The 23623-nt window shown below is 42.1% G+C and overlaps 2 protein-coding genes across 2 annotated transcripts in view; both read right to left on the bottom strand.

The window, feature by feature from the left end:
* The window catches only part of tex264a (testis expressed 264, ER-phagy receptor a), a 61647-nt gene extending 55208 nt beyond the window's left edge, over window positions 1-6439 (bottom strand). Inside the window, exon 1 of the mRNA XM_070902754.1 lies at window positions 6022-6439. Coding sequence (XP_070758855.1) covers window positions 6022-6279 — 258 coding nt within the window. The 5' untranslated portion in view covers window positions 6280-6439. The remainder of the gene's footprint in view (window positions 1-6021) is intronic.
* A 2765-nt stretch (window positions 6440-9204) lies between these two features.
* On the bottom strand, window positions 9205-23219 carry fancd2 (FA complementation group D2). Its single transcript, XM_070902413.1, has 43 exons — window positions 23159-23219; window positions 22710-22844; window positions 22544-22611; window positions 22351-22457; window positions 22192-22252; window positions 21938-21990; window positions 21753-21831; window positions 21432-21556; window positions 21238-21325; window positions 21023-21127; window positions 20804-20904; window positions 20582-20693; window positions 20426-20461; window positions 18155-18301; window positions 17887-18021; window positions 17648-17779; window positions 17359-17466; window positions 17143-17252; window positions 16981-17035; window positions 16303-16422; window positions 16060-16133; window positions 15817-15960; window positions 15564-15664; window positions 15344-15459; window positions 15138-15246; window positions 14940-15038; window positions 14743-14837; window positions 14507-14662; window positions 14075-14191; window positions 13799-13927; window positions 13578-13696; window positions 13366-13476; window positions 13030-13160; window positions 12844-12943; window positions 12197-12319; window positions 11867-11960; window positions 11432-11503; window positions 11140-11178; window positions 10973-11047; window positions 10695-10769; window positions 10371-10517; window positions 10184-10291; window positions 9205-9328 (listed from the first exon to the last, which is right to left on the bottom strand). The coding sequence occupies exons 1-43, from the start codon at window positions 23217-23219 to the stop codon at window positions 9242-9244; spliced, it is 4359 nt and encodes a 1452-aa protein (XP_070758514.1). The 3' UTR covers window positions 9205-9241.
* Window positions 23220-23623: the final 404 nt, after the last annotated feature.

Raw genomic sequence — 23623 nt, 5'->3', positions numbered from 1 at the left:
AGCACATAGCAGCCCCACCCCCCCCGAAAAAAAATCATATTTCATCTACAGTCCAATTGCATCGGATAAATGTATCGCACAAACAACACACATCACTGCCTTTGCTGGAGAACTCTCCCTTTCTGGTCTTGTTTTCTTTCTATAACTGGAACACTGAGACAGATGGTGTTTAGGGCACGTCCATGAACAAGCAAAGAACCTGACACATGGGGAGCAAGAAGAACAGAAGACTACAGGATAAGCAATCTCTCAACAAGAGCTGTCTTTCGTCTCAGTGTGTCAGAGCAGTAACCTGTCTCAGCTGATTGGAAGCCCCCCACCCCACCCCAACAGGCAGACGAGGCAGCAGAGACAACATCACCAGGAAGGAAATTGAAACTAATAGGGCTGCACAGCGCTGGGACCACAGGTATGCTGTGATGGGCTGTTTGCAGCTGAATTAATTGAGCAGCAATTGCAGTGAAGCAAGTACGCTTACCCAGACAAATGCAATTAAAGCAAACTGATTTAGCAAGGACACAGCGAGGGTCATTTTACTATTTGGGCACGGAGAAAAACCAACCCTGACTGATATAATATTAAGCCACTTGATTATGTCATCGCTTGTAATGACCGGGAAAATAAAATGAAGACTTATTCAAACTACAAAGTTCAAAGCATCAATATGTCCTTTGGAAGGGGGGCCCTCAAGCACCCAAATCAGATTATGTATCCTGTGATGAGGCGTGGGCCCCAATGGCCCCTTGAGTCAGGAGCCAGTGGAAATCTTTTTTTCTGTCTCTCTCTATTTCACCAAGTGCAGCCCAGTGCCTTTAGGCTGAGCCCAGACTTAGCTGGTAATTACACATGGCATCCTGGGAGTTCTGGCATGTATAATTACTGGCAAGGATAAGCAGCCTGCTGGAGGCAGGACACAGTTTTCCTTCGCCACAGTTGTTGAGCTGGTTCACCACTCCTTGGCCAGCTGGACACAGTGTGGCACTCCTCCAGCCAGATGTCACCGAGCAGGGAGATAATCTTCTCTAATAGGAGATATGAATCCTCCCTCCTCTGCATAGGCTTCCTTCCTTTCCTACAAACTCTCTTTCTCCACCTCCTTGCTCTCCGTTAGCTGTTCTGATAAATATTCGGCTGTGTAATCCAATATCCTGCGCATCATAACACAGGGTGAAAAACCAATACATGTCACAAGATTGATGGCACAGAAGATTTAAAGGCATTCTTCACCACCTTGTTTCACTGACTAATCGTAACATGTCAGCTTGTAGAGTAATGGCTTTCTTTCTACACAGATTCTAAAACAGATCAAAATGGCATCCTAAAAATACACTCAAAGTTGTGTTCCAGGCTAAAAAAAAAGCATTTAATATATTCTGTCTGGATTTTTGCCTTCTGGTTTTGCAGTGTGTCACTCATTGCAGAGATGTCCATAAACATTAATGGGGTGCTTTACTATAGGGAGAGCCGGCATGTCCACAATCTTGAATAATATTGACTTGAAGACCTGTGGGACCAGACTTCAGAGTATCAGTGTATTTATTTCTCATTTTATATCCACCTTTAAAAGCGGCAACTCCTTGCCAGAAGCCCCCCTTTCATGTTGTTGCTGTCGACAGACAGACAAGCGGCAGTAAAATGCTAATAAATTTGACTGGGAGTGCGGCGATGCTCTGCGCTCTGATCTGAAATTCCGATTGATGAATTGGAGCACTGCGAGACTCTCAAGGTGAGTCAGACTCCTACCAATTTAGAGCCCTCTTCCAAGGCAGTTCCACACCTCGCCTCATCTCTCACTGCCACTCCCATATACGTCTACACATGACATTTCATTTTCTCCTGCTTGTCATGGGGAGCCATGACTCGGTTTGCTTCAGAAGCTGAAACAAAGTGGGAATTCAGTAGATCAGAGGATGAACCAAACAGCAGCTCTAGTTCAGCCTTGATACAAACACAACATGTTATCAGCGTCAGAGGCAGCTGCATTTGCTGTGCAGTTCTACCAAGTGTGGACAGACTTTGATCAGATCCACTACAGACAGCATAATGGTTAAAGAAATGGTCTATCCATAAACGTGTACTAGCTACAAATTCTATCCAAATGACATTTATCTTCAGGTAGTTTATTTAATGACACATGAGACATGAGCATTTACTGCTGCCCACTCTTATTAATGAATTTTGCTCAGGAGATTCCTTGGAAACTCCTCAGGCTACTCCTTGCCATTCTACAACACAACCCCAGGAATTCAATGATTTAGTCTGACTTTATCCCGTCTGGGATTTGTTCAATACTTGTGTCAAAGCCACATTACAGCAGAGCCTGAGGCAACTCTGCCCTGAATTGTTAGGTGAGTTTTGAGTGTAACCCTCCAATGTTTGTGGGCCACTGTCCAGTTGACTGACTCCTGTGAGCCAAACTGCTAAACTGTTCAATCCCTCAGGTCTTTGTGATAATAAGTGATGGCAATTATAAGCATACATGCAAACACACACATGCATGAATAGACATACACAAGCAAGAGGCAACTAGATTTAGTGCTAAGTGGTGTTGCCTCAAATGCCTCAGCTTTACCACTGCAGACCAGTGAAATCAAACACCATCCACAATTGTCCAAAGAGCTGTCTGACTTGACAAATATACGGTAGATTTAGCCACTATAACAGAAGCCTGCCCTTTCCACATCCTGTGATTTATTTGATCCGGTGGTGTAGCTAGGTTTGAATTCTGGTCCTCAGGACACAGAGTCCTGCTGGCTTTCATCATAGTCATTAAACAGGCACTATATTACAACTTGAATGCAATTTGAATGCAAATGACTGAAATTTGTTGAAAACCAGCAATACTCTGGATCCAGAACCAGGAGTGAAATCCACTGGAGTAGTGTCGCAGTGACCAATTACTACACGGCCACTTGTGTACGTTTTAAATCCTATTTTATTTTTATATGATGAAATTCATTTTTGACTGAATGAATTATAAGAGGTTGAGTCACACTACTTATGCCATGGTAATAAATTAAGTATAAAGATCAATGTGGTCTTGAGGATGCGCCTACCTCCCACATAACTCTATTCCAATGCTAACACTGCCATCTAGTGGCTGCAGTGTACAGTAAGCAAACAGGCTTACAAAGTTCACTTTAGGGTGGATCGCTGTAGTACTGAGAATACTCACTACTTGACAATATTTTGTGGATAAATACTCAAATGCAAACCAACTTAGATGTACCTCAAAGAGCCTTCTCTTTGACCTCATGGTGAAACGTAGGAACGGTATTAGTGGTCTATGAATACTTCCCCATACCCTCTGACATCAGTAAACAGCCATCTGCATGGGAACCACTTAAAGAAGGTGAGAGACCTGGTGTGAACCAGACAACATTCCTACATGCAGAATTCAGAGCAGCCTGTTGTCTCCACCATGCATGTGGGATGGCATTAATTACACAATCATTTACTAACAAATTCAGCTCTGCTAGAACGACTGTGGATACACACAAACAAATGTGAACTTTCCTGAATTATTTCTATTTTTTTGAACCGGTTTGTACCATTATTACACACATTACTGAACACTTTTGAAGACTTCAGGGCACAGTAGCATAGTGAAAAGAGTTAGTTGCTGCTTATACCGGATGAAGAGGCCACTGTTAAGTATTGAGGTCAAGTCGCAACACAGCAAGATGCAAAATCCACTTTAAATCGTGCAGTAAGTAGTAAGAAGAGTAAACCCCATAAAACTTCTCAGGAGGAACAGTAATTACATTTATTCTGTAATTACTGCATTAGAAATTAGGATTGAGTCACATAACAACAAGCATTACTATTAACTAGTTCAGCCATATGGCATCTCTCACATTTTTAGTTTACTTGTGTGCATGATGGTGAGTAATCAGACTCTTGGCCTTTGTAAACTAAGAAGGTCAACAAATTGTCATGTCACAAAACGAACAGCTGGAAACAGCAAACATCTATGATTACAGCCCTTTGCAGCTTCAGTGATACAGGGCCAGTCAAGCATTTAGAGCTTACTATAAGCTTTGTCTTTATTTCTGTGAGGTCGGAAAAGAAAGGACCATGCATCTTCAGATTATGTCAAAATAGACGCAGACCACAGTCATCAGATCCACACAGATATCTCTCTGTCCCGCAGAGACTTCTGATCATCCTATAATGGCCCCTTATGATCCAGACTCTCCACAAACTCTGACACCAGCAGAAAAGTTTTAAAAGCTCCTCAACGAGCCTCTTGCCACAACTTTCCACTGGTATGACTCACAGTCAGGGTTTCCACTAAAAGCCTTTACTTAAAAAAGGGCAGCGTGCTACTGAGAAACTGGCAGGGATATACAGAAAGACAAGCACAAAGTGCTGCCAGTGTGCCACATTCTTTATTCCACAAAGGATAACTAAATTATTTGGCTCAGTAGCCAGGCATCTCACAGAAAGACAAGACACCAAGTGATCTTATTTCAGTGTCAGAAACCATAAAACACAATAGACTTAATAATACTAACTAGCTGTCCAACACAGTCTATGCCCCTTGTCAACCGCTCTGACTGGGTTACGGTGCACTTTTGGCTGACATGCCAAAAGCCTCTATTTTGCCACACTGTTTACCACATAGCTTAACTCACCCGACCATAACAAACTCAAATGTCAGCAGAACTGATGCAATGTAAGCTAATGAAAGAGCAAACCATGGTGCACCATTACTTTTGTTGTTAAATCGTGGAATAAGCCATAAATAGGCTATATTCTGCCTTTGTGTCATTATACCATACTGCACACCATATGTGTGTGTACTCGTCCCGTATCAGCTGGGAACTCAATAAAAATTCCCATCTAACAAGCAGCTGTTATGCAGACATTTCTTGTTGACTAAAAACACAACTCGTGATGAACGGCTGGATGCGAAATGAAAGCAGGAGACAACCACAGATTTCAGCTGAGGAATGACCCATTTATACAGAATTTGGTTTTGGATTCAGGATCAGAATGACAAAGGAAGATTCATTGCTTCTCGCATGTGGACCGTGACAGTAAGTTCATAACCATTTAGACTAGAAAGACTAGAAAGTGTACATTTTAAGACACACATCAGCTCTCTTGAGACACATGTGAAGAGGCTGTGTTTGCCCTTCTGGTCTGGAGTCTGGTTACCAACTTTGAGTCACAGGCAGACAAATGCTGAAACACCCTGGAACCACAGATGAGAGGGGAAAAAATATCAACAGTGCAACGTGGCATTGAACAGCTGACCGGTTTCATCATTCAGGCTCAGTTTCTTCAAAAGGCTGCTTGTACATTTAACCCCTTGAGCCATGCATGCTGAATTACACTGAGCTACATGTAGTTATTCTGCAAATCACACTTCACAGTCATATCTCCAAGGCAAGACAACCTCAATAGAAACTCACTGAACTTGTAAAATCTTTTAGAATTTTTTTACAGCTAAATTATTAGTTGAAGGACCAAAGACCAACTAATTTGATTGATTGTTTAGTCCTTTTAGTCAAGTTTGAGGCAAAAAACAAAACATCTGCTGGCTTCAGCTTCTCAAATGTAACTATTTAGTGAATACCTTTGTCATATATGACAGTGTATGAAACACATTTTGTTTTTTGGCTGTTGGCTGGACAAAAGAAGCAATTTAAAGATGCCACCTTGGGCTCTGAGACACTGATGGGATTTGGGTTTTTTTGTTTTTGACATTTCATAGCCCTATGTATATTACACTTTCACATCTCCAAGACCTGTTGCCAAGCACAAAACATAAACAATCCCAACTCATTTGATACTCGCTGAAATGGTGTAAATCAAAGTGTTAAACACATAACATCAACCCTTTTGTATGACCTTTAAGACTCTGTCCAATTCAAACAAAGCATATCTCACTAACTGTGACATCTTATCAGGAAATCAAAGTACACAGTGTGGTTATGTCATGAGGTCAAGCGTAAATACAGATCCAGTGCTGTGCAGTCAGGGCTAACAGATGCTGAGTCCTGGGGGCCTCACCTGCCTGGGGTCATCGTAGAAGACACCGATGGAGCTCAGCTTCGGCCCAATGCTGCAGCTCTCTGTGTAGGCTGCACCGCAGTCCTTGTACGAGCCCTCTTTGAACTTATAAGCAATAGTAACATTTCTGATAGGAGGTGGCCCAGTCTTTATAATCACGTCAGTCAGGAGTCCCGAGTACAGCAGGAAACCCCCGACTGTCACAACCAAACACACCAGGAGCACGACCAACAGGAGCACCAGAATTAAATCAGACATGGTTTCTCTCAGCTGCAGTCAGTGCTTAACGTTAGCAACAACAAAAAAATCTGCCAAGCCTAGACGTCCTCCACCGGGTCACATACACCGAGACTGTGGTCCAGCAGATTCACACGACAAACACAGAAAAAAAACGTGGCTACTCAAGATCGAGATGTGTTTCTCACAGACGCAATAACCTGACACGAAAGAGGAAACACTTGTTCAAGTTGACAGGAAAGACAGTTTGTTTACGGTATTTCCCCAAACCGTGGAACATGCTTCCTGGATAGACCACTCTCGCCTTCAGAGGGACGGGGACGTGAATGTATTTTTTTAAACGACTACTTTCCATATATTAATCACACCATCAGAAAAATAAACCTATATATGATACAAAACAAGCAATAGATATTACTTCTTTTATCAATGTACACCTCAGTTGGTGGCCATAGCATACGCATTCTTGGCAAATATACCCCCTCCTGCCATTACCATGGTTCAGCCCAGGAGGCTGAACAGAAAGATGATGAGAGCTGTAACAAAAAGCGGTGATTTTCTGTCTTTTCGTTTAAATATTTTGCTCTTTTACCGATTCCCGTGTTCTGTAAATTATGTGAGGGATTATCTAAAGGATGTCGGTGTTGTTAGACAGTATTCAGTGCTGCTTTTAGGGATTTTAGAGTTGAACATTAAAGGTTTTGTTCAATCAGCATCCAAGTCCTGCTGACGTCAAGATCATCAAACTATGGAAATGTATTCAGGACAAAATCAGAAGCGAAATTCAAAACAAATGTTATGCAGAGTTCAGTGGATTTGAGTGTGTGGGGGCAGATTTGTAAACCTGGGAACAGGTTAGGACATGATCAGTGGTGTAATAGATGTTTCAAAGGAAATAGCACAGCTGTCTTTGCTCGCTACAGTACGTCCAAAGCTGTGTGCTGTCAGTTGGCATGTCTGACTTTCAAAGTTTAAAGCTGTATTAATCACATTTTGACCATTAAGGGACAGAAAACTATCGAAACAAGCTAATGGGTACACAGCTCCTCCTTGGGTGTTTTCAGATTGGGTCTGACTGTCCTCGGTCCCTTTCAGATGGTCCACCATCTCTGAGGGGTTTGATGCATGCTCAGACTTAACTGTACGTTAAATGTAAATCCAAAACAACGAGCTGAAAGAAGCTAAAAAGCTCAGTAGGGCTGCAGAGTTGGGTGTTAATTCTCTGCAATTGCAGCCCTTTGACATTACACAGTGGCTTGATTCAATGTTAATATAAAACACATTGATAAATGCAGGTTTAACTGAGGGCAGAGTAGAATCAAAGATACTGAAGGCTTACCCAACAACATTTGGGACTCAGGTCAAAATAGAGGGCACATCATATAAAGTAATTTATGCTTGCCAGGGTGTGGAAGTTGTACATCATCGTAAAATCTTGTATCTGATTTAGACTCTCCCGCTGACAACAACCCAGAAATAAATTGAACTGGTCAAGTTGCAAATCTGGATTTTTTGGAAGACAGCAGTAGGTGTGAATAAGAGAACTTAACTACTTTCCTGGGAAGGTTCATTGTTGATATTCATTTGAACTGAAAGTGAAGTATCATCCCGCAGGCCCTCAGTTATGTAATCTCCACTATCAGCTTCTCAATTTCTTCATATGAAGTATAGACTCCAACAGCCAGACACAGGTATGTGTTCCAGTTTAGAGAGAAATGGTTTGGAAACGTTGACTTTAATGTCCAAATAGCTTGGAATATATGTTAATGCTGTTTGCAGTTACAATTACAAGTTTTCCTTCAACACCCAAGTAGTTCACTGTCAAACCTGTCAAGTCAAACTTGAAGGGAGGAGGATGATGTTCTGCTACTGCTTGAGCTCATTGACATTTAGAATAAGCTGGAATGTATTATTGACCTTGCCAACCATCAAATAGCACAATACCAACTTCAAGGAAATATCCACACTCAAAGTGGATTTTTGTGATTTTTATAAAATATTTGTACAGCTCAGTTTTGATTCTTGAATGTGAACAGGTCTGTGACAGAACAACAGAGAGACAGACTGAAGTAATCTTGAGACAAATCCTCAAACTGAGTAATGGCAATACTCCTCTAGAGTACTAAAACAGCAGCAACAGCAGCCTCTAGTTAAGAGAGACAATGGTTTGGAAATGTTGACTTTGGTGTCCAAATAGGTTGGAATAATATGTTATTTCAGTTGTTTCCTTCAACACCTGGTTGACTTCTTTAACTTAACTGGTTGTGTTTTATATTTATTTTTCCTGCTTCATATCTGCCCTATTTAAATGTTCCTTGTAATGTCTTTATGATGACCCTGATGAAGGCCACAAGCTGAAACGCGTCAGTCTAACAATAAAGTTGTTCTATATACTGCAAGTGTTGCTGGAGTTTTGACCTCTTCACACTTCTTTAATGTCGCCAGCTCCCTACCAGACGTCCTAGAGGGGACAGATGTGGCTGAGAGGCCTAGCCTTTGATCTATTGGCTGAATTTGGTATCAAATTGCCACAAATATTAACCAGGACACTGAAAAGGGAATTTTAATCTCAATAAGGCTTTCCTTGTTAAATAAAGGCTTGATAAAAAAAAGATGCTGTTGTATGTTGAAATGGAAAGTTGTTTGCCTGTAACTCTAGAAGAGACTGAAAAAAGACTAAAAAGACACACTTATTTTGATGCAGCAAACAAATAGAATTACTTTTTTTTCAGACCCCTACCTGATGTGAAAACACCTAATTATTAGGCATGTTTTATCTTCGACAGAAAAGACCTGTAGAAGTACATAAATGCATCTCATGAATTGTTTTAATGTGCTCGCAGTGTTATTGCCACATACGTAAGAGTACAAGAATTGTCATTATATATTGCAGTTATTGATCGTATACCTGCACATTGCCAAATGAGAAGCAGTGTGCAATTAAAATCAAAACCAACAGTTTATTGTTCTGTGCATTAGAAAGTTAGTCAGAGTCATCCGTAATGTCATCTTGATCCACATCTTCCTCTCTGTTGACCTTCTTACTCTCCTCAGAGTCAGTCTCCTGGGCCTGATGGAGAGCACATGAAAAACATTTGGCAAACGTTAAAATGTGATGACGCAAAAGCTATGAACCTTCTTGTATAAAGCAGCATTGTGGAGAAACTACATAACATGGGGTCTTAGAACTGACTCCATATCAAACACCGTCCTTGTTAACTGTGTCAGCCACTAATCATTAGCGTGTTGAAGAGTTATCTGATCAGCCCACTGCTGTCTACAGTTTCAGCTGCCAACCTGTACAGTTTAAACTTCAAGTACTAGCTGACTCAGCAGCAGTGGAAGCTCTGTGTATGGCTAACTTGTATAACTTACTGTATTAATACTGTGTGCTGCTTATCCCTTCAAATAAAACCTGTGTTGTGGTCCCCACTCCGGCCAATCTTTTCAGCCATTTTACACTTACCTACACATTACTCTTCCTGATTCAGGTTTTTGTTTATTTACATCCTTTGTTCGGTTTTATGAGGTTTTATGCAGTTAAATTATTATTATTTTTTTTTTTTTGACAAGGTACACTCCCTGATTTTGTTTTATGCTGCTGAATCTCCAAAATTCTGCCCAGATTGTTGTTATGAATGACACCACAGTTCACACAAATTATAGTATAATTAGCATTATCAGTATAGTATAATTCATTATAGTATAATTAGTGTGCACACATTCTCAAAAGTTACCAAAAGAGTCAAACCTTTTTATTTCCCCTGTCAAAATGTATCTATACAAAAAGCAATAATCTATTGTCACATGTGATAAATACAAACAGTAAAATGTCTAATTTGGGACGAATCTGCAGGGAGCCAATCCTATTCCTGTATCAGATGTGAACATAATGCCTTCTAGGAATCCTGGAAATGGCGGGTACCTCATCATCCGACTGTTCCTGGGGCAGCGGTGATCGCTGCTCCTCATCATCATCATCATCATCATCCTCCTCACTTCCCTGTGACCTCTGAGAAAGAATCTCTTCACCCTGCAGCATATAATGTTCCTTTAAGTGAGTGACTCAAACACGAACAGGGACACAAACTATAAGTTCAGTAATGTTTTACCTTCAGGTTGCGATTCTTCAGGTTTCCAATCCAAAATGCCTCCTGACAGTTGTTGAGCGTCAGCATGGCCTTCACTCTGTAAACAAACAGCTCCAGGCTCTTCTTTAAGGCAGGTACGTGGTTGGTCAGGCTCGTATCCTGGTGAATCTGAGCACCGACACATTATGACAAGGCTGCTTAGTTAGAGAGCACCTGAGAATTAACAGATGCACTGTCCAGACTCTGGCTGCCTTTTCTCTAATTTAACAGGAAGATTTTGTGCTACCGGAGTGGCAGATTTGGCACCAGTACACACAGAAAAGAAACGGTGTGATCGGTAGCTACCTTAGAATGTCCACACAAGTGATGGAGCTGCCTGGTGCTGAGCTGGAAGGTCTTTAGCAGGCTCTGGACATCCTCCTTAAAAAGACAATTTGTCACACACTGGCAGCATTTCATTTTGCATATTTTTACACAACACCACAAAATGTTTTTCTGTGCTTAGCCAGGCTCTAATGCCAAGCCATGTTTGAATGATAATGGGAAGCAAAGGAAGTGTCATGACTGGTCTGTGAATCGATGACATTTACAGGCAGCATTAGGTGACAGTATTTCATGTGTACCTTGTGCCTTTTGAAACTGTTGTCCAGTAGTGGCATCCCCAACTTCAGGAAAGACTCCAGGAAAAGGCGACCATACTACCAATAACAACATTGTAATCAGTTAATACAAAGTCACGGCAGCTTCACCTGGACGTTAAATCTTTTTTCAGCATGCGCAGCCAGCTCACCTTTAGGCACACATTGAGCACTGGCCTAGAATCAAACACCTGTAAGAAGAGATTAGAGGACATAAAACGTGAGCAGACGAAGCTAACTGAAACACATGGATTCATTTAAGACGAACAAATCCATAAAAAGATTAAATGATGAAGAATATAAAATGGCATCTAATTTAACCTGCAGTACGAGTTACCCAAAACTAGTGAAATACCATATCATGTAAAATCTGACCCAGTACTTGGTTGAAAGCTGGAAATAGATGAGGTCAAATATCAAAATCAGTAGATCATGCTAACAGACCTTAACTAAGTTGACCAGGATATGAAAATCTCTGACAGCCAGGTTCCACGTCAGCAGCTTCTCACTCTGAGCCTTGAAGGAAGACATGGGTAACATGTTTTAAAAGTTAAAACACACACACACACACACACAAAGTATGGTCTCACTCGTGTGAATTCTTTGAAAACTTTTGAGGAGGAACTAAACATTCGTTATGCAACATACAGCACAGTAAAAAATGCACTTCAGACTAATTGACAGGTCAGATAGTTTGAAGTTGCACTTGCACAAATTGGCATTCACAAATGTTTATGTTGTGTTTACAAAGTATAATTGCTATTTTGTCAGTTTTTAGTAGAAGTGTGGTAGTATTTTGAGGCTCTGATTACATTGAGCTCCACGATATACACTGTCTGCAAGGGAACACGTTGTACAGTACGACCCCTAGTGGCTGACCTCTGTGTTGTCACTGATTTTGCAAGCAGGAATCTTCTTGGCAGCCTTTTCCAGCGCTGCCATCAACACTTTATAGAAGACCAGGAACGTCTGCCTGAAGAAATAAAGAGAAAACAATGGAAGAATGAACAACAGAAGAATCACAATGTGGATAAATAGACCCTTTGCTGTGATAATAGTTGATTTATTGTGATGACGGTGCCAAGTGCTGCATGGCAGGAGCACATGGATCATTCTAAGCTACTTTTGTATAATCACTAACTCATAAGGGACCTTCCAGTTTTCTCTAGGATACCTAAGTACAAAGGACTGACGGTGAAGAGGATCTACCTGTTGAGAGTGGGCCATGATGCGGAGCTCTCCTCTTTTGATGCATTGAGGAGCTCAGGGATTCCCTCTCCAGCTATTTCCTCCACTGCCTTCAGAACGTCATCGACATGCTCCAGGTAGATGCTGCAGAGAGAGGAGAAATGACAAAGACATCATAATTACAAATTTAGACATAATCACAATCATTCACAATTGTGTTAATTAGCAACTGTGCGCTTTATAAATGTGCTGCATAGTTGGAAAGAGTGAAACAATTATGACTTAAATAGTCCCTTCAAAATTTAACATTAATGTGCTGTGGACATAGTTTACTGAGTGACTACAAATACACTAAACTACTTGTGTGGTATGTGGATGGACAGCACACCATCCTGGAGTTGCTTCTACTCCGCTGCACGGTGTGTAAAAATTTCAGCTGATCTTAGTTTTTTCTAAATATTTTACAGTTGGAAAACTCACTTGTCATCGCTCTGTGGTGGTCAAACTATGTAACATGATTTCTAAATTACCACAATAATTTAAAGCTAAAATCCATTGCCAGTGTATCAGCCAGGCTCTAATCCCAGCATCTTGATGCTTTCCATCCATTCGGCATGCAACTTTTTTTGGTTTTGTGTAAGATGACCATTTATGACATGCAGACGCACCGTAGGAGAGTGTGAAGTGCTTCGTTGAATTTGTTCCCTCGCTCCTTCTCTCCGCTGGCTGTCACCCAGTCTTGGCTCAGGAAACGTTTTGCAAGAGAAGCTAGGGCAAAAAATCAGCCAATTATCATCACAGTCACATTGGATAGTAGACAAGTTGATTTAAATCAGGTGTCGTGTCAGACTGACCGGTCTGCTCTCTGTAGGCAGCAGGGTTCCCTCCTCTCTCCGACACAGTGGACAGAAGCTGGGAGAGACACAGCGCTGTGCTGAGACTTGGCATTGTGCTGCGGAAGTTCACCAGGTACTCAAAGCTGTGTCTAAACAAAACAAAACACAACTAAAACCATTGTAGTTGACATTATTAGACAATTCTGGTATGAGCATTGTTCTTTGCTGGGCTCATGGATATTCAATAATTCATTTATTTACATGTCAACAAAGGTCTATCGTATTGTAAAGAGTGGCTCTTCATTTAGTTATCTAGTAGCAACTCCTCTCTGGCTCTTAAACTTTATCACTCACTTTACAAGCTGCTCCAGGGTCAGCTCGGCACCTCCCTCTTTTAGTCGTCCAGCCAAAACTCCAAGAGCCTTCTTCAGTAAGCTGCGCTGTCCTGGCTGACTGAATCCAGACCTGACAAATACACACATATCACACACACGCTGCTCTGACATTTCATTGAGTTAAAAGATTTAAAGTCTGCCATGAAAGTCAGCGGTGCTGGTCCTCCTCACCAGCTGAAGGTGGTGTTCAGGACCTGCAGGAGCAGCTGGTAGCCTGACGACATCAGCTGGTGCTCCTGAACATCTGTGGCAGGCCCGTCCACAACACCATTGTTCTCAGACAGCAGTGTCTGAGGGAAAAATGCACAAATGTATACAAACACACACGCATTTTTTTTTTATAGAAAGAGACTAAATCTTCACTCATGTCTACAGATTGTTTGTGTTTGTACCTGGAAATGGTTGTGGCAGTTTTCCAGATGTGAGCAGAGGGCGGGCAGCAGCTGGACACAGCAGGAAGCAATATCCTTGGAGCTCCTCTGTTGTAGATGGGAGAAGCCCACACTCTTATCAGTCCTTCCCTGCAGAAAAGATAGAAGATATTTCAATAAGTTTTGTTTCATATAAGCCTGCACATAGCCTCACATATATACAGTTGTGACTAAATATCATCAACTGTCACTTCTCTGATCTGTGTTTATCACTATGCATGAGCTTTTTTTTGGTACCTTCAAGAACGGGGCTCTCTTGGCAGGGGCAGCTGTAAGACTGAACTCCAGTTTGCGAAGCATATCCTCCAGCAGGAAAACCAGCTCAGCAGGACCCAGCAGAACCTCCTCCCGCACCTCAGTCATGTAAGAATATTAGAGGAGATGTATAACTTCCTGTGTATTGATGTATGTGGTGCACACAAACAGCACTCAAAGACATAAATGACATTGATTTCACTACAGTTCAAATGATTTTCAATGCTTCCAAGAAGTGTCAGAAGATGGCTGGGTGGTGATGTGCTCAGATCTGGATTTTTATACGTGAGCTGATCCCCGACTAACCATAACTCTAACCCCTAACCTTAAGGCTGGAAGCCATGATCTTATTTTTAAATAATTCAAGGCCTTCTCTCTTTTATAAGAAAACAAAATTAGTATTCCTTTTCTTACCTTGGTGTGGAGCTCAGAGTCCAGCAGCGAGCGGGACAGCAAGCCACACTGCAGCACACTAAGCACCTCCATGTCCAGCTCCCTGAAAAACTGTCTGTAGGACACCAGACTGACACCTTGCCGGACCTCCTTTTCTTTCTCCTTCTCTGGTTGCTCCTTTAGCACAAGCAAAATCACCTCTTTTTTGTTTTTAGCTCAGTTACATTAAAGGATTAATGTGAGAGGTCAATGTTTACCTGCTGAGTTTTGTCGGCTTCGGTCGCCTCCTCAAGCTGAGAGCTGCTCTCTGAGGAACTCTTACCAGGTGCCTTCCTCTTCTTTCCTGAGCCATCTTAATAATATATGCGAGTCAGACAATTATGAAAGTATTTATTTCGTTATTCATTTGGTTTAATTAACGTGGAGTTAAGTATCTTGTGTTGGGCATGGTTACTTTTCTTTGCCTTATTCACAGGAGCAGCGGAACTAAGTATAATCCCATCTGAGCTTTCTCCATCAAAGTTGGCGACAGGCGGAACATAGCCAGGTGCTCCTGAAACACACATTAAAGGAAAAGTACGATTTTAAAATCTTTAGTAGAATTGACAACACAGATTTTGAGATCCCCAGTATTGATGGATCAAAAGCTCACCTGCCAAAGCTCTCTCCAACTGTGTCTGCAGGTAGGTGATGTTCTGCAGCCGAGTCATCACTTTCATCTTCATCTCAATTTCTTTTTGTCTACAGAATGCATTTATGACCTATCACGAAACAGGGGGAAGACACGGCTTTAACCTCCTACGTTTGAGAAAGACAAAAAGGTAAAATCAAACCCATTTCACATTAACATGCAGTTACCTCTCTGAACCAGTTGATGGTGTAAAACAACAAAGAACAGAGGAACTCCCTCTCAGCTTTCGACAGGCTTTCTGTTTTCTCTACTACGTCCATGTCTGTCAGGATCAGAGGGCAGCCTGTGTCCCGGCAAATGTAAAAATATGGACACAAATTATTTTAAAGCCACAGAAATGAGAACAAACTGGGTTTCAGGGGAAACATGTAACTACCACTTGCTCACCCAGCAGGGCGTCAATCTCCTCGAGGTCTCCCTGGTGCTGTTTCTCCTCACAGAGTCTCAGGAGGCGAAAGAATGGAGACAGACAGAGAGGAGACACTCGCCTGGCCCCACAAAACACAGGGAGAAACAAATCCAACACCACTGACTACATGCATGTTTGTAAGATATTACACAATAAACTGAAATTGTAAATCTGATTCTATTGCAAGTGAAATACATCATTGACTAAATGTTTTCTTGTGGGGTGACTGACTTGTGTGCCTTCTTGGTTTGACTCTGCTGCTCTCCTTTGATCTGGTTGTCTTTGGCCAGTAGAGGCAGCAGGTTGATGGCAATGCTTCCCTGACTCTCCTCCTCATCCAGGTTGTACATCACACGGGCCGGAAAGGGAAAGGAACTGAGGTTCACAGGTAGCAGGGATTAATGACGCTAGTTATAGGAATAAAAGTATATTAAAACAAGCAATTTCTTATGCTGCCAGCTGTCCATCACTAACCCTGATATTTCCGGCCCTAGATCCACCACAAAGTCATCCTGGAAGTCATCTAAGACACTCTTTACAATCGTCTCCTGTTGGTGGCAGTAAGATAACAGGACCAGAAATGCTTAATCATGCCTTAGTTGCATCTTACGAAGCCGGATGCACGTCAATAATATTAATCAATTAATGCTCTGTTATAAATTAGGAGATAAGAGCTATTAAGATAGGGAGGATGGTAAATATTTGTTTGAGACACACCTGGATCTGTGGGTCCAGGGTACAGCTCAGGATCAGGTTGGCCAGTTCATCATAGTACAGAGCTGCAGCCTCGGGTGAACTTTCACTGCTCGACTTCACCAGCTCCAACAGGGCTGTCACCTACAACAAGGAATACACACATACACCAACACACCTTCAGACTAGATACCTGCAGTTACAGTCACTCCTGAGAGCTGAGGTTTACTCCTCAAACCCCAGCTCACAACTTACTATATGTTCTGCCCTGAGGTAGTGCTGAAAGTACCCCAAACATGAAAAGTATATAAGAGGTTATTATCAAATTTACAGACAAATACCAGTTGATAAAACACCACTGTTTGCTAAATAAAATAACGTAAACAAAATGGCAAAATTACAAACACAAATTTGAACCAAAGCCATCTAATCAACTTATTTTACATTCAATCAACGTAAAATAAGTACTTTAGTCACAGGCTTTTGGATGTTTTCCTCACCACAAATTGAAATTTTTTTTACATTAATGAGATACTTCCTTACCCCTATAAAACACTAAAACTAGAACCGATGTATAGAAAAAAGTCAACACTGTTATTGTTGTCTACCAGAAGTTATGGATTGGAATGAAAAACAATAAACTGCTAAATCCTTGCAACATACACATTGTTCATTCTGGTTGTTTTAATGCCTAATATGTACCTGTCTCAACGTCTCCTGGGCTAACGACACATCCTGTGACTCCTTCACTTTAAGCCTGAGTGGGGGGGGCAGAACGCGTGATCAAGACATAGAGACATAAAGTGACAGAAGGAACAAGAAAAAAAAAACACATCTTATGCCTGTTATGAGTACAGCCCTTACCTGGAGGCCCCCATGCTGCCTACAATCATGACAGCACCAATGATGCCAATACGCTTGTACTTGGCCACAGTGCTGGACAGCTGTTTGCGGATCACTATGTGCATGTCGTCCTGAGAGGAGAAACAGAACAAGAGAGGTAGGTCAGCGTGTGAGAGGATGATAAGATAAAGACAGAAAAAAGGAAAGAGAAGACCAAATCATCTTGCGAATGTGCACCTGGATGTGATCTCCCTGCTGCTGTTGCCCAAAGGCCAGTCTGCTCAGAAGGTGGAAGAGTCTGCGGATCTGCTGGGGTGTGAGGTTGTCCATGTAGTCCAAGATTCCCTGTTATCAAATATCGTGCTCAGTTCAAAACTCAACCACACACAATCCTACTATGTAAGACAACCATCAGGGACTACTGGCTACAAGCTGTTGGCACATACATCTATTGTGCTCAAATTTAATTTTTTCAGTGTGATTTAATTTGTAGCTACAATAGCATATATATGGATCACCTCCTCACCTTGACAAAAACAGCATAGAGGGCCATTTCTGAGGGCTTTTCTGTAACCATGCCACTGAGCAGCTCCAGAGCCATGTCCACCTCCCCATTCACACCGCTGCACACATGGGTCACTAAAGAGCCCACCACTTCCTTTAAAACGAAACACACGGCTGACTTAAAATGACTCAGATGCATTCATATTCAAACACAGATAAACACGCTTATGCGCATTTTTAAAAAACGAATCAAAAACCCACCTGTTGGCAGTAAGAGTCAAAAACAGTGAATGAGTGTCGGTACATGTGTCCACCAAAGGGCACCACACAGGGGTCAGGGGAGCGCAGCAAACTCTGAGCCAGAGCCAGGATGGAGGGGAAATACCCTCGCATGACCTAGAGTGCCATCATTCATTAATACAACTTATTATTCAAATAATTAAGAATAACTACATCAGTGTAAAAACAAATAAAGTGCACGGTGCTGCTGTCTTTGTATTTAAGCTTGCATGTCTGCAGACTGACCCACCTGAGCGTAGTCCCTGAAGGTCTTCTGGAGCAGAGCCTCCAGCATCAGTCCAGTCCTCACTTTCACTTTCAACACCCTCTCTGCCCCCCGACGGCTCTGGTTGGCGTTGGTGGAGTGGAGGATGAAGAGCACCAGCAGATCTATTACCTGACATGGCAGAGCACGTTTCAGGGAGAGACATACTTTATATTCACAGACACAAAAATAGGACTCCTACATGTCCTTGATTTCAAAATGTCATGTTTTGTCCAAACTTTGCGACTAGTTTTGAAGATGATACTTAGTGTACAGTATGATATGTGCGAATAATGGCTCAGTATAAAAAGCCTGGTGTATCTATACATACAGTGCATCCGGAAAGTATTCACGGCGCTTCACTTTTTCCACATTTTGTTATGTTACACCCTTATTCCAAAATGGATTAAATTAATTTTTTTCCTCAAAATTCTACACACAACACCCCATAATGACAATGTGAAAAAAGTTTTTTTGAAATTTTTGCAAATTTATTAAAAATAAAAAACTAAGAAATCACATGTACATAAGTATTCACAGCCTTTGCCATGAAGCTCAAAATTGAGCTCAGGTGCATCCTGTTTCCACTGATCATCCTTGAGATGTTTCTGCAGCTTAATTGGAGTCCACCTGTGGTAAATTCAGTTGATTGGACATGATTTGGAAAGGCACACACCTGTCTATATAAGGTCCCACAGATAAGGTCCCACAGTTGACAGTGCATGTCAGAGCACAAACCAAGCATGAAGTCAAAGGAATTGTCTGTAGACCTCCGAGATAGGATTGTCTCGAGGCACAAATCTGGGGAAGGTTACAGAAAAATTTCTGCTGCTTTGAAGGTCCCAATGAGCACAGTGGCCTCCATCATCTGTAAGTGGAAGAAGTTCGGAACCACCAGGACTCTTCCTAGAGCTGGCCGGCCATCTAAACTGAGTAATCGGGGGAGAAGGGCCTTAGTCAGGGAGGTGACCAAGAACCCGATGGTCACTCTGTCAGAGCTCCAGAGTTCCTCTGTGGAGAGAGGAGAACCTTCCAGAAGGACAACCATCTCTGCAGCAATCCACCAATCAGGCCTGTATGGTAGAGTGGCCAGACGGAAGCCACTCCTTAGTAAAAGGCACATAGCAGCCCGCCTGGAGTTTGCCAAAAGGCACCTGAAGGACTCTCAGACCATGAGAAACAAAATTCTCTGGTCTGATGAGACAAAGATTGAACTCTTTGGTGTGAATGCCAGGCGTCACGTTTGGAGGAAACCAGGCACCGCTCATCACCAGGCCAATACCATCCCTACAGTGAAGCATGGTGGTGGCAGCATCATGCTGTGGGGATGTTTTTCAGTGGCAGGAACTGGTAGACTAGTCAGGATAGAGGGAAAGATGAATGCAGCAAAGTACAGAGACATCCTGGATGAAAACCTGCTCCAGAGCGCTCTTGACCTCAGACTGGGGCGACGGTTTATCTTTCAGCAGGACAACGACCCTAAGCACACAGCCAAGATATCAAAGGAGTGGCTTCAGGACAACTCTGTGAATGTCCTTGAGTGGCCCAGCCAGAGCCCAGACTTGAATCCGATTGAACATCTCTGGAGAGATCTGAAAATGGCTGTGCACCGACGCTTCCCATCCAACCTGATGGAGCTTGAGAGGTGCTGCAAAGAGGAATGGGTGAAACTGCCCAAAGATAGGTGTGCCAAGCTTGTGGCATCATATTCAAAAAGACTTGAGGCTGTAATTGCTGCCAAAGGTGCATCAACAAAGTATTGAGCAAAGGCTGTGAATACTTATGTACATGTTATTTCTCAGGTTTTTTATTTTTAATAAATTTGCAAAAATCTCAAATAAACTTTTTTCACGTTGTCATTATGGGGTGTTGTGTGTAGAATTTTGAGGAAAAAAATGAATTTAATCCATTTTGGTATAAGGCTGCAACATAACAAAATGTGGAAAAAGTGAAGCGCTGTGAATACTTTCCGGATGCACTGTACATGTACAGATGATTCTTTACATGATGTAAGGAGGAAGATAATGGTCTCTGTGCATGAAGACTGAATGATGTAATTTTTCTATAATTTTCCAAACTTTATTTACAACTACAGAACTGTTTTCAAAATAAGCAAATTCATTCATTTTTTTTTTTTTTTTTTTTTTACAATTTTTCTTAATTCTATAAACTTGTGTGGGAACCTCCCAGAATGGGATCTAAGCTGTCTATTAACACTAACCAGTTTAGTAGAGGATACCAGCAGATGACACTCACCTTATGATCCTCCGCTTCATCCACTGACTCTATTGCCTAATTAAAAAACAGCACAGTAAAGGTTGAGAAGACTGTTAGAAACAAGAAACATTTTACAGCATCAGCATCAATTAATCAATTCAAGCAAAAAGGCTTATAAACAAATTTATTTCGCACCTTGAGCCAAGCTTCAGATATCGTTTTCTGGAATCGCACTGCTGACTTGATGCCGTCCAATATCAGTGCAACGCTGTCCTGGCTGCTGCCAGTTGCTGGTGTGGAACCAGACCTGCTCCAAAACCAGATTTATTAGATTAAATCTTCAGGAAGACAGTATCAAGGTTCCTGACAAGTACTGATGCATAGCTGCGAGTGAATTGGGAATCTGTGCTGTCTTACGCTGCTGATCCTTTGCTCTTCATGCGGCTCTGGGAGGCCTGCAGCACTGGAGGGAGGATGCACTGCTCCAGCTCCAGCTTTTTACGAAGATTACACACCACCTTCACACAGGAAAAGACACATCCCACGCTTCTTGATTTGTACTACAACAACCAGAACACAATTACTATGCTGTTATTTTAAATGCACGATGCTGTGGATGTGACTCTGAGCTCTGACCTCATATGCATCAGCGGTTGAGACGGAGTGCAGGATGAACTTGACCACCACAGGTAGGTCTTCCAGTTGCACAGCAGCCAAAGTGGCCATAACAGCTCCACGAACCTGAGACAGCAGACAGTAGCAGGTAACAACACAGTGACGTGTTTATTGTGAGATGACGTGTGTGTGTGTGTGTGTGTGTGTGTGTGTGTGTGTGTGTGTGTGTGTACTACCTCAGTCAATAATGAGGAACTGAGGTTCAGACTAGAGAGGGCATCCAGGATGGGGACAGTCAACTGAGTGTTCTCCTGAAGTAAAGAGCTACAGAGAACAGTGACGACAACAGCAGAGAGTATAATCAGCGACTCTGGAAGCACACATGCAGTACAAGAACCACACATCAGTTATAGACCTTTACTGTACATACTTGAGCTCTCTGGCTATATCATTGTGCTGGGAGTCTTCCAGTATCTCTGGCAGACTGACGATGATGTCACGCTGAACCTCCACTGGTGCTACTGACACCAGCTCCATGAGCTTCAGCGCCAACTCCTGCAAATAACAGGCCACGAAGAAGGCAGAGATAAACAACCACGTCGTCATCTAGAAATGAGTGATGACTGATATGAAGAAGAAACACATGATTACAGGTTTAATGGAACAGATCAGAAAAAACAACACTTTTAATAACTTTAATGACTGTGGCTACTGTACATGCTACTAGGCCCGTCATCACAGAAATTACTACCTTGCTGTCCACAACTCTGTCCAGCCATTTAAGCTGGTTAATAATTATGCGAGGAATACTGAGCCCTCCATCTCCAGTGCTGTGAAGGACAGAACAAGATGACATTTAGAAAAATAAGACAACGGGAAAAAAAGTGTGTAAAAATTGTTCAAATGCTGTAAAGTGAACTCGTATGAAATACTGACCCATCAAACATAAATTCAGGGAGTTTCTCGAGCAAAGTGTTAATGATGACAGTCTGCATGAAAAGAGAAAAGTATGTTGATAAGCATGTGTGGAAGATACACTGTACACGTACACTTACGCACAAATGTGTATTGTGCACAATTTGCATGCCTCATAGCAGAAAGAGATATTTTGCATTTGTTTTTCTGTGTGACGTCCTTTGAGAAAGGGTGATGCAGTTGTGTGTGGCAGAATCTCTGCAAGAAAATCTTACCTGCACCATCTCAATCCCTAACAGCATGCGTAGCAGACTTTCCTGGAATGAGCTGGCACAACTGCAACACAGAGGAAAACATGTCAGTATGTTGCAACATGCAGACCCCTGACAAAAGCTTAGAGGCCTCTGTTAGTATTGAGTGTTTTTATAAGTTACCTGGAGTCTCCATCCGACAATCGTGGGCAACATGGAAGGAGACAGTTCCTAAACCGCTCAGGGTCCTCGATATGAGACTCCAATCCAGTTGTGAATTCCTGTACAATCTGAGAAATGAAACGTCAATGAATTGTAATTGTCTCATACTAAATGCCTTGGTCCAGTATAGGGATGGTGTACAGTATGTACTTACCCCAGGGTACCTGGGACTCTTCTGTAGTTGTTGTTGTATCCTTTTTTGGAAAACTACTTGGTCAACAGCTGTAGGGGAAAAGATAAAGATCAGAAAAATCTGAAGTGGAGGACTGATTTCATTTGCAAGCATGGTATGTTTTGAAACTTGGATTGAGTCTGTTTACCAATCTCATTTGACGTGCCACCTTGTTTCAAGGTGACACCTGCCTCTCGAACAAAGACGCCAAATACACTTTCATTTGTCTCTTCTGGAGCAGGCTGCTTCGGTTGGCGACCAGTGCTGCGACTCTTCTTCGCCTCTGTTGAGAAAGGAGAATTAACATTTAATAATAATAACAGCATCCAGCAGAAAAAAACTGGGTGGTTAATTAGGAGATGTTAATTCAGAAGTTTGCCAAGTATGGTGGTGTACTCATGTCAGTGAGTTTTGAAACATGCAGTGGTCCTGTCAGATTATGTCAGACTCCTGTAATACTTAGCTTTCAATGTGGAAAATATAGTTAACGTTACAGTGTGGTGGACATTTGGATATCTTGGTTGGCAAGCTGAGGAACTTCACGGGGAAACCTTCACTGTACTGGCACAAAGTAACGAAGAGTTACACAAAACTTACTGGTGGTCGTAGTAGCTCCTTCTCCTTTATCCACAGAGGAGCGTCGCTTTTTACGCATCATCTGATGAAACATAAAGGTCAGAAGGTTTTTAATAGCTTGACCAGGCTAGCATCCACAGCAAACAAGCTAACGTATTATTAACGTCACTAGGGACCTATATAGCAAAACACTGTACTGTAGCTAGGGTATTAGCTAGTTCAGTATAAAACTGAAACACAAGCATGCCATACTTTACGTATGTAACGTTACATCGAGGTTATGTTGTCAGAATGATTCAGGATGATAAAAGTGAGACATACTTTTAATAGACAGACAGAGGAACCCACAGACGACGAGCTCAGACACCGAAGTTACAAAACAAACTTCCGCGCCAATGTGCTGAACCGCGTCATCAACCGCAGTTAGGGATCCTCTTCGGGGAGTTTAGGTAACACGGGGTGGCGGCTAGAAATAAATGCCCAATA

The sequence above is a fragment of the Enoplosus armatus genome, chromosome 3 (assembly GCF_043641665.1).
Source record: "Enoplosus armatus isolate fEnoArm2 chromosome 3, fEnoArm2.hap1, whole genome shotgun sequence".
Taxonomy (NCBI): domain Eukaryota; kingdom Metazoa; phylum Chordata; class Actinopteri; order Centrarchiformes; family Enoplosidae; genus Enoplosus; species Enoplosus armatus.
Note: the sequence above shows the minus strand (reverse complement) of the source record. Positions and strands in the feature narration are given on the sequence as shown.

Coding starts and splice junctions, on each gene's coding strand:
- fancd2 (XM_070902413.1), bottom strand. CDS start 23,219: ATGATGCGTAAAAAGCGACGCTCCTCTGTGGATAAAGGAGAAGGAGCT. Junction 14,838..14,939: donor TGTGAATAAGGCAAAGAAAA/GTAACCATGCCC, acceptor TATATTATTAAG/ATGGCTCAGGAAAGAAGAGG. Junction 11,961..12,196: donor TCATGGCCCACTCTCAACAG/GTAGATCCTCTT, acceptor TTATTTCTTCAG/GCAGACGTTCCTGGTCTTCT.